The sequence below is a fragment of the Embiotoca jacksoni genome, unplaced genomic scaffold (assembly GCF_022577435.1).
Source record: "Embiotoca jacksoni isolate LCO1_2020_lvr unplaced genomic scaffold, fEmbJac1.0.p SCAF_17, whole genome shotgun sequence".
NCBI classification, from domain to species: Eukaryota; Metazoa; Chordata; class Actinopteri; family Embiotocidae; genus Embiotoca; species Embiotoca jacksoni.
The window spans coordinates 9,445,096-9,455,095 of record NW_027185307.1 but is presented as its reverse complement, the minus strand read 5'-3'; the positions used below and the strand labels follow the sequence as shown (position 1 = coordinate 9,455,095).

The following is a 10,000-nucleotide window of genomic DNA, read 5'->3' as shown; positions in this document are numbered from 1 at the left end:
AGCCTAAAGAAATAAATCACGGTAAAAGGAAATTTAAGGTGAATGTGCAGTATTACAATGACAGGTAGCGTTACATGCAATAAAGTTCTGACATTATCCTGTGGCAAAATTACAACTGTGCCCAGCGCCCATAGGAATGTTAATTGAAATTCCTTTACACAAATGAACACGTTTTAAACCATAAAAAATTAAACCCATCACTAATCTTGCCCTTCACACGTCTCTACGGGCTGACTGTAATAATGCCTGTGTTAAGCAAAGCGTGCTGACAAAACTATCAAGGAAGTCAACGGGGATGACTGGTGGAAGCTACCGTGAGCTTTCCCAAGGATCTGTCATATAAATATAACTGGATATACAGTTCATGTGAACGATAAAAAAAAGAATATTGATTTGAAAACAAAACCAAATTTCTTCCAAATCTTGGTTTTCAATTAAAATTCTGTCGACATTAAATTCATTCTAGCAGTGCGGGGCACCATCATTGTGTGTCTTCTGGATAAAAAGAAGAGAGGGTTTTCATTGAACTATCACAGAGCATCAAGTGAGGTCTCACATCTCCTCTAAAATGACAGGCACAGAGCAGGTCACTGAAAAAAGACGTGTGTAAATGTATTGAAGTGAGGGTAATCAACTAAGAATCTTCTCTTTATCTATGCCTCTGAAGATTAATAAAACATAATTTTGTATCTGCTGGTAGCAAAGAGAGACAACGTCTAACTCAATTTAATGTCCCTACATATTTTCTCCTCTTCAACTTGTGAAAACAAACTGTCACAACCTTGAAGATGAGCCAAGATACTTAAGAGTTTCACCAAACAAAAGGGACATTTTGATTACATTTAACATGAGTGGAGTAACCTAACCTAACAGTAAAACCGATTATAATTTACGTACTCTCTTATGAAGCCATGACATGTTTACTTTGCTCTGAAAACTTCTTTTTAGGTTACTTTGATTGAAATTGAATGAATTCAGCACCAAATACAAACAGCACTGCACATCAAGATGCTCCAACATGCGCTCCATCATTAATATGGTAGCTCTACAGAGGAAATCCACATCTGAGTTATAACCTCTCAGGGTGATCAAGGGTAATAGGATAAAAGGCTCTTTAAAACACTTCAGAACTAACGGCGAGGAAGCAGAAGACATGTTTTGACTGGAAAATATGACAAGAATTTAAATGCTAAACTCTGTGAATTGAAGTGCTATGACAATGACAAAAAAAAATAAAAATCTAAAAAGTAAACACTATTGGTAGCAGATAGGGATTCATTGCTTTGTTTTATGGTTATCAAGGTTTGAGAAGAAATTATATTTCATTTACCCTTGCAAAGCAACTTCGTTAACTCTCATCATAGTACAACAGAGTTTTAATATATTTGGCCTCAAAACAGGAAGTGGATCTTTAACCAAATTATAATGGCCTAATGACCATCAGTCAAGTTTGTTCTTCAATGAAAACTATTTCTATTGGGTATCTCACTGAATCATTGTCGACATGCTGCATTGTTGTGATGCACATGATGCACATGTTGCAATGCGTGCAAGTCTGCAGGGCATACGTGTACATACAGGCTTTTATTCAATGTGATCAGAAGCATTCAGTTTGACTGGCTGATGTGGTTTTTTGTGTTTAGCAGGGCCTTGGACCCTGAGCAAAAAAAAAAATCAAACAGACTGATGAAGGCAGGCCAAAGCAATGTACAGTTGTTATTTTCTCCATTGTTGGACACCTCCATTCAGACAATAATTACACCCATTACAAAAGACATGAAGACTTAGCTTTCTTTCAGACCTGTGTGGTTAAGGGAGTGGGAGAGGAATGAAGTGTGATGCTTTTTTGTATGTAGGTGTGATTGCATTTTTTTTTTTTATCTGTATATGTGTGTGTCTTTGTGTGGGTGGGTTAAGTGGGTTGATGTGAATGAAAATTAGCTGTGTCTTCATGTTTATATTCATAATTGCCTTTAATTTGCAGATATTTCATATTAATTTTATTTTTTTGCTTTTCACGTTTAAATATTGAATTTTTAGGATTGTGCTTTAAATGTATTGACATGTGTGTCCACTTCATGCTGGTGTGCATCCCTTTGTGTTTATGTGTGAATGAGCAGTTTAGCAATGTGGCATCAATTTTCAATGAGGTTACAGTAGCAGCTATTGACCATCTCTGCTGAAATTAATTTAATATAGAAAAAAATGTGTCAATGCCCTCACTTGCATGTACTGGTAAATTGACTCAGAGGTAATGTAGGGTGGGGAGGGGTGTGTGAATGTGTGTGTGTGTGTGTGTGTGTGTGTGTGTGTGTGTGTGTGTGTGTGTGTGTGTGTGTGTGTGTGTGTGTGTGTGTGAATGTGTTTAGGGGAAGTTGAAGGCAGAGAAAAGGAGATGGGGAACTACAGCTCTGGATGGGAGTGCATCTGCATGTGCCACTGTGATTGCTGTAGAGTGCAACTCACTTTATTAAAGGGTTTATTGGAGTGTTCTGAAGGGGCTTCCCTGCAAAATGGCTTTTGAGAGACAAACTTTATGCTTTGGGACTAATTGAACTTCACTGCCTCCATAGATACAACTCAGTAGTATGCACAGGATAAGAATAAAAACTGATAAGCTTTAACATGCAGAACATCACTGGGAAACTGGTTAGTGAATGCATTATTTTTCAAAAGCATTCTGATAAATAGTTTGGACAGCGACTCGTAGGAAAGTATTCATTTGGTTACTTTTACATTTTGATGGTTTTTATTATCCAAGTTACAATCATTCTCTTCTCTGCAACACTGATTTTAATCAAATACTCGCACAACACTAAAACACACACACACACACACACACACACACACACACACACACACACACACACACACACACACACACACACACACACAGATACAAACCTCGGCTTTGATCTTGTTGTCTCCGAAGCAGAGATGCTGTAGGTAGGCTGCAGCATTGGATTGCACTGATGGGAACTGGTGCTGTAACATCTGGATCACCTCTGGCAGCTCCGGATCTCTCCACCCAAACTCTCTGCAGAGAGACACACAGACAGAGACACTTTGATTTCTTCAGCACGTTAACAAAGCACCTCGCTCAAACACAAGAGATTACCTGAAAGCAGCCCAATAAAATCACAGAATCTCGTCTTCCTGACAAACCCAGCAGAGCTGAAGACATTCACCTAATCACTTCTATTGTTACACAGTGTACACAGGGAAAAATGGAGCGATAGATAAAAAGGCAGAGTATGAATGAAAGAGAGACGTTTAAATGTCAAAGTCCACTTTGTTTTGTTTTAAACCAGAAAAACTCTCCTCTTTTGGGAGACAGCCTTACAAGCTAAGCAGCACAGTGGGACAGAAATAATGCAAATCACTCGCTGAATGCCCAATTTGCCAAAACATTGTAATTTCCATCCATCACAGGCACAGGAAATGAGGCCAACAGGTTAAGCAGGTGAACACTTCTACGGCGGAAAGGGGAAAAACGTGGCACAAGTAGCATTGGTCTTGCAGCATGGTATATGAGGAGTTAGGCTGTCCTTGAATAACATTGTGATCCTTTGAAAGGATCAAGTATCACAAGCCAGATACTTCAACGTATAGAGTTCATAAAAGCTATACAACTGTGTTTGTGACGATGGCAATGGTAATAACCATGTCCGACAAAGACATTTCACAGGGATGCTTGAGATTGCCACTTTGACAGTAAACTGAAGACAACAGCTCATTTGTAAATCTATCTTCATCTGGTGAAACACAATGCGTACAAATAAATAGGTTTTCAGTACAACCCTGAATTGACACGAGCTGCGAAATTTTGAGCAAGCCTAGAAAAAGAGGTGAACAAATTTAGGGATTGCACAGCACAGCATTACTACTGCCTACATGCTGTCTGCTGTGTGAGTGCTGTGAGTTATGTTCTATACTTTCCACCATTAGAAGTTTACACTCCTATGAACACACTGGACGAAGTGAAATAAATGTTTTGTCCCCTGGTAATACCCAGGAAATGGTTTCCTTTATTGTATTATCCCCTGCTGATAATTGTTTTGCTACAGTCCCCCAAATGAGGAAATTATGAGTGTGCAAGAAAGTGTGGGCGACTGTATGCGTGCACATGCACGCTCGAGTGCGTGTTGGCCAAATCTACTGTAATATTGTCTCCAATAACCAATGCTGAAGGTTGTACTGTTCCTCTGTTAGTTCCTCTCTCACACTTTCTCTCAGTGCTTTCAGAAAACTGTCAACCCTCAATGGGATCTGACGAAAACCTATGTTGAAATTTGGAGGCTCCCATCGATTGCGGTGTTTGAGGATTGATTTTGTTGTTTCTGCCTTTGTGCTTACTGCTCTGTGGCAAAATGCTACTCACTGTAACCCTGATCAAGCTATCGTGAAAACTGCTGATTTATATTGCCTCCAAACCCAGTCGGCCCAAACATGAAAATGTGGTAAATATGCGACAATTGACCTGCCTGGGGAGTTGAAATTGATTGGGTAGAGGATTGTGCCTATGCGGGTGCATCCAAAGTTTTTGCACCAGAAAATGAAGCCTCGACACAGTGCTCTCATCTCTGTCGGATCAAACGATTGCGGTCTATGAAACATCTGTGAAAAGCAGAGCATTCACGGGGAGTAAACATGGCTCTCGAAGATAAAACAAGCTCCAGCATGGACGGCTCTTTATCTGCCGACTGATAAGTATTCATTCAGCCAGAAAGCAGGACTGACAGAGGGAGGTAAAGGAAAGATAGAGAGAGGGAGGAAGAGGGAGGGATTCCCAAGGCATTTAGGGGATTTAGGAGGAGAGACCCTCAAACAACGTTCCTTAAATCACAGCCAGATACCATCAGGGTAGTTTGTTTGTTTTATGTGTGTGTATGGGTGTGTGGCAAGATTAAGATAGGATCATGATGTGTGTTTATATGGACACAATTGCCTCTGTGCTGGTGAGTATCTGTCCGTGTGTCTCTCTCTCTCTGTGTGTGTGTGTGTGTGTGTGTGTGTGTGTGTGTGTGTGTGTGTGTGTGTGTGTGTGTGTGTGTGTGTATGTACTCGCAAGTGTATTCATATTCATCTGAGTCTTTACTTCAGTGTATGTATGTATCTCACGATGTGCTGATGTGCATGACTGTGTATGTGTGTGTTTGATTGTGTGTGTGTGTGCACCATCCATCCCCTGCAGCCTCCAACTCTGTCAGTGTAGTTAATAGAAAGCAGAGTGATCTGCTGATAAGATAAGCATCATGGCTCGCCATTAATTAAAAACCCTTAGTAGGGAGAGAGACAGAGTGAGGAAGAGGAAGAGAGCAGAAGAGACAAAGCGGGAGAGAGTGAAACAGAGAGGGAAAATGATGAAGGAAAGTTAAGGGAAAAAAACAAGAGCATTCAAGGCTAACTGTGGGTACAACAGGCAAAAGAGGCTGACAGGAGGGGGAAACAAAACAAAAAAAGGATGGAGAAAGAGGAAAACAACTCTCAGATGAGATGCCAGTCATGTCAACACAGGTGCTAATGAGAGCTATAGCCCTGGTAGATGCAGCACCAGGCGACATGCCAATGATGTGAAACAGCAGGATGCAAACAGAGAGGAATGCAGCCTGCTAAAGAAAGGACTGATCAAAGAGGCAGTGCCAACAGAACTGCAAGATTCAAACTAAGTACCCACACAGCTTTTGAGGAATCAGCACCACAATATGCTGCTGCTTTCTGTGCCATATTCTTTAAGTTACTTTATCATTTAATGCCTTGTCTGGTAATAAATGCCACACAGAAACAGTCTGTTGACTTGGCTTTTTGAATACCTGAGCTTTGAGTTCTTGATATGACACACCAATGGGTATGAGAATAAAATTAGGTGGCAGTGTTGCGGCACAGAGCTCTGTGTTCCTGGGCAGACGGGTTACTCTGCCATTTCTCGAGGCATGCGGAGGCGTGATGCAGCGAAATACTTTCAATGGAAACACTAGGTATGGCAGGAGAGACATCTGACATACTGAGAAAAAAGGCAGGTGGCAAGGGGGTTGGTGGGGGAGAGAGGGTGGAGGCAGAGACAGAGTGATATAACTGGGACAGAGGAAAAGACTGGCATGTGATGGCGGGGCTTTGATGCAGGCAGACACACACAAACACACACATGGGAGGGAGGAAAAATATGATGGAAGAGTACAACACATGGAAATACAAGGACTATCAAAGGATTTCTTTCTTTAAATAAAACTTATCTTCATCTCTCTCTCTTTTCATGTCCAGCTCTCATGAGGCAGGTGAACTATCTGAAACCATCATGACCAGAGATACACATATATGCACACACTCAGTGAGAGAGAGAAAAAACTGACTGGATCCACACACATTTTCTCTCACATACACACATACAATAGTGAAGCTCTGTGTTTGACAATGCTGATTTTCACGCAGGTTGTTTGATTGTTACTGTGAATGATTCCACTTCCTCTCTGCTAGAAAAAGACTGAAGGTAGGGGGACATGAGTGGCAGCAATTTCAGTGTTGTAAACACATCCACAAAATGTACAATTTCTGGCACTTGCAATATTGACACACATGAGACACTGCATAAGAAACAGTTACCACAGGTATTGCGAATTCAAGAAGACACAAATTAAAATGTATTTCAGAGCTTTTTCAACACACTGTGGTGCTGTATCAGATCTCATTCTCTATTTTCACAACCTAATACGGTGCATGATGCCACACACATTTTTTCAATGATTTATGTCTCCCAGCCCAAATCACATCCATCCGCAGTTCCCACAATGCATCTGGAGTGACAGCTCCACACAGGAAGCCTCTCCCGCTGGCCTTAATCTGATTGGACAAGGCCTGTCATGTCTGTTAACTGATTGGAGGGTCAGGAATGGACAGACTGGCAGTGTGCATACCAAAGCAGATGCTAATTAAGACCTGAACATCAATCTTCATCACTGTGTTAAGACAGAGGGAGGGTAGATAGAGAGCGAGAGAAGAAAGAGGAGCAGTGTGGGAGGGAGACTACAGAAAGAAAAAAATAGGAAGAATAGCAGTTTTCCTTACTCTGGAGAACCTGAATAAGAGTTTGACTTTGAGAGATGAGCAAATAGTGTTCTTTTGGAATACTGGCTATTAATTATTTTAAAATTTCAGAAGCCAAACATTTTTTTCCCCTCTTCTTTCCTTTATCTTGAACTTCTTTTTATATTTAATCTCAAGGGCTGTCAATAACCTAAGGAGGTGTAAAAAAAAAAGTATACACTCGTATAGAGTAAGTGTAAGAGTGGTTCATATGTGTCCTCTATGCATCTGTTCACAGTGTATACATGTTTGTGTGTAAATGCTCCTCGACGCATCTTCAGGAGTATAAGTGAAGGGAAAGTCAATAAGAAAAGACTTCAGCAATTCCACAGATAAACAGGTGAAGATGCACAAACAGGCACTCTAGTTATAATGCCAGGTCTCTTTAATTAAAACAACTTAATTAAGATGCTATCCAGTGAAAATAGCCAGCCCAGTTGATGTGCCCTACTGATAGGTGTTTAACATTTTATCCTTGGCACACACAGCCACAGAAGAAGAATTAATATCAAGAGCACAAGATGGTGCTCGTAAACATGGGCAATAATTTTAGATGTACAGTCTATACCTGTTAACTTATTTATCTTCACCTCATTTATATTACCTCATAGGGATAGAGAATCAAAGTTTAAATTCAATTTAAACAGTTTGATATTTGCATTTCCGATATTGTCTAGATCCAGATGAGAGCACTCGACTGCATCTATATCAGCAGAATATTCATGATAACAACCAGAGCAGGAACGCCACCCTGTGTCTCCCACAAATTTACAGTTTGGTGGAAAAATCATTCTGCCCAGATTATATTTACTGCCGATGATTTGTTCTCATACCAAAAGGACTTTAGACCATCTTGTGCCTTCATGAAAAGCTGCTGGGAACAGCTCAGGGTGGTTAGTTGGACATATAAGGCACTCACTTAGGTTCAGATACAAACTCAAGTTCTCAAGTCAATTTCTTTCAATAATCATCCATCACCATGATGTAACCTTAACCAAGTCTTTTGAGTTACTAAAACATAACAATAAATACACTACTCTTCCTTTGGTTGAAGGTTAATTCAATGAAAAAACATTGACCACATTGACGTTTATATTGAACATGTTGTATGCTCAATAATAACAATACATTTTAAAGTCATTGTTTTTTCCAAAACATATTAGCCATTGCAAATTACATGTAAACTAATATATTTTTTTTTTTGGTGGTGCAGTTTCTATAGAAACAGACTGTCCCGTCAGACTTTGGAAGTATCAACCAGGAGAGGTAAGATCTGTCTTAGGGTGTCCAAAGTAACAAATTCTCCCATTACTGTAAAGGTATGAGCATTTTACTATAGCCGATATAATTATGGGCATTAGCTTTAACTTGTGTAAAAAAGAAACACATAAGTAAACTGTTTTAGCTTGAGGAGCTGCTGCATATTTGACAAAGAACTTGACAAATGCTCACACTATCTAGTGTCACGTATTTTCTGTGTTACCTTGGCCCTAATGGCCCTTGGAAACATTGCATGTTTTGTCCATGCTCTTCCTTTCTGCTAAAAAAAAATCTCTGGGTATGGAGCTTTGCTCCAGCTGGAAAAGCCAAACAAAAACACAGCCACAGTAAAGGGGATCAATGAAAGGTGGGGGAAGAGAGGGGGTGATGCCTGTAATAGCTGGGCAGACAAATGGATAGATAGCGATGGGTGGACGGAGCCTGGGATGAAACCCATCCAGAAATAAACAGTGGACAAAAATCTGTGGTGAGTCAGCTACAATTAAAACACCTCATCTTCTGACACTATCCCCTTTCCGCCTTAGCGCCTGCTCCATCAGTTACTGATGGGCAAATGGAAGTGACTCTGGTAATCACAGATCACCTCTCTCCATGGAAATAGAAAAGTGACCTGTTAATTCCACACTGAAGGTAAATCATGAGGGAGGAAAAGAAGAGAAGAGAAGAAAATCAGAGGCCATGAATAAGAGCAACAATGTGTTGCACAGCAGAGAAATATTAAATGGGATGTACAGGGGAAGACTAGATCACTTCAGTGTGAGAAGCCACATGTGATTCTCTCCTCCTGCCTCTCTCCCTTTTATTTGCTCATACCACCATGCTTGTTTGTCCCTCTCTCTCTCTTTCTCTCTGTCTGGAGGTGTTTCATTGTTCCTTGAGGCAACCACCCAGATGAAGAGAAAGATCAATACGATTCCTCTATGGCATCTTCCAGCTGGGAGTAGGAGGCTCAGGAGGTTGAATAAAAGTGAACAAAGGACGGCGTGAGAAGAATGAGAGACGCTGAATGAGACTGACTAACAGTGAATGGTACTGTGACAGATGACAGTGGCAAAAGAGCTGATGATGAATGCACTGCTTACCACCAGCAAATTCAGAACTTGAACAATTCTAATGTATTTTGATTTTACTATATCATTATATTATTAAATTCTACTGTTAATACATATCATAGTGTAGTTTTTTGTAAAAGAAATGTAATAGAAGTGTAATACGTGTTCTTTGCGTGGACTACATTGAGGACTAAGTGATATTATTATTAATCATGAATGAAAAACTATTCAAGTTGATTGCAAAATAATTACAATTCTTCACTGAGTGTCAGTAGTTCTTAAACCAGTGAAAGTGCACTTCGTCTACACTTCTTGCACACGTCCTGAGTTAGTAGGAGGAGGGATTATGTAATAACAGTATCATATTCAAAGGATAATTCAGGTACAGCAGGAAGGGGATATATGGTGCTTTTCATGTTTGAGTGTTCCTTTGGATTTTCTCTACTTTTTTAATGTGTCGCTGTCCACTGAACTGCTCCACAGGATACATACAGTGAGTCCCCTATTCACAGTAGTTTATAATAGCTATAGGTTTCTCCACTCTCTGCCCTTTTGATAATTTGATAAGTCTGTCCACTTGAATATTA

At 40.2% G+C, this 10,000-nt stretch overlaps 1 protein-coding gene across 5 annotated transcripts in view; it reads right to left on the bottom strand.

The window, feature by feature from the left end:
• Nucleotides 1–10,000, bottom strand: part of ctnnd2a (catenin (cadherin-associated protein), delta 2a) — a 234,914-nt gene that overhangs the window by 72,777 nt on the left and 152,137 nt on the right. For all 5 annotated transcript variants that reach the window (XM_069151523.1, XM_069151526.1, XM_069151525.1 and 2 more), the window contains exon 13: nucleotides 2,905–3,037. In XM_069151523.1, coding sequence (XP_069007624.1) covers nucleotides 2,905–3,037 — 133 coding nt within the window. The remainder of the gene's footprint in view (nucleotides 1–2,904; nucleotides 3,038–10,000) is intronic.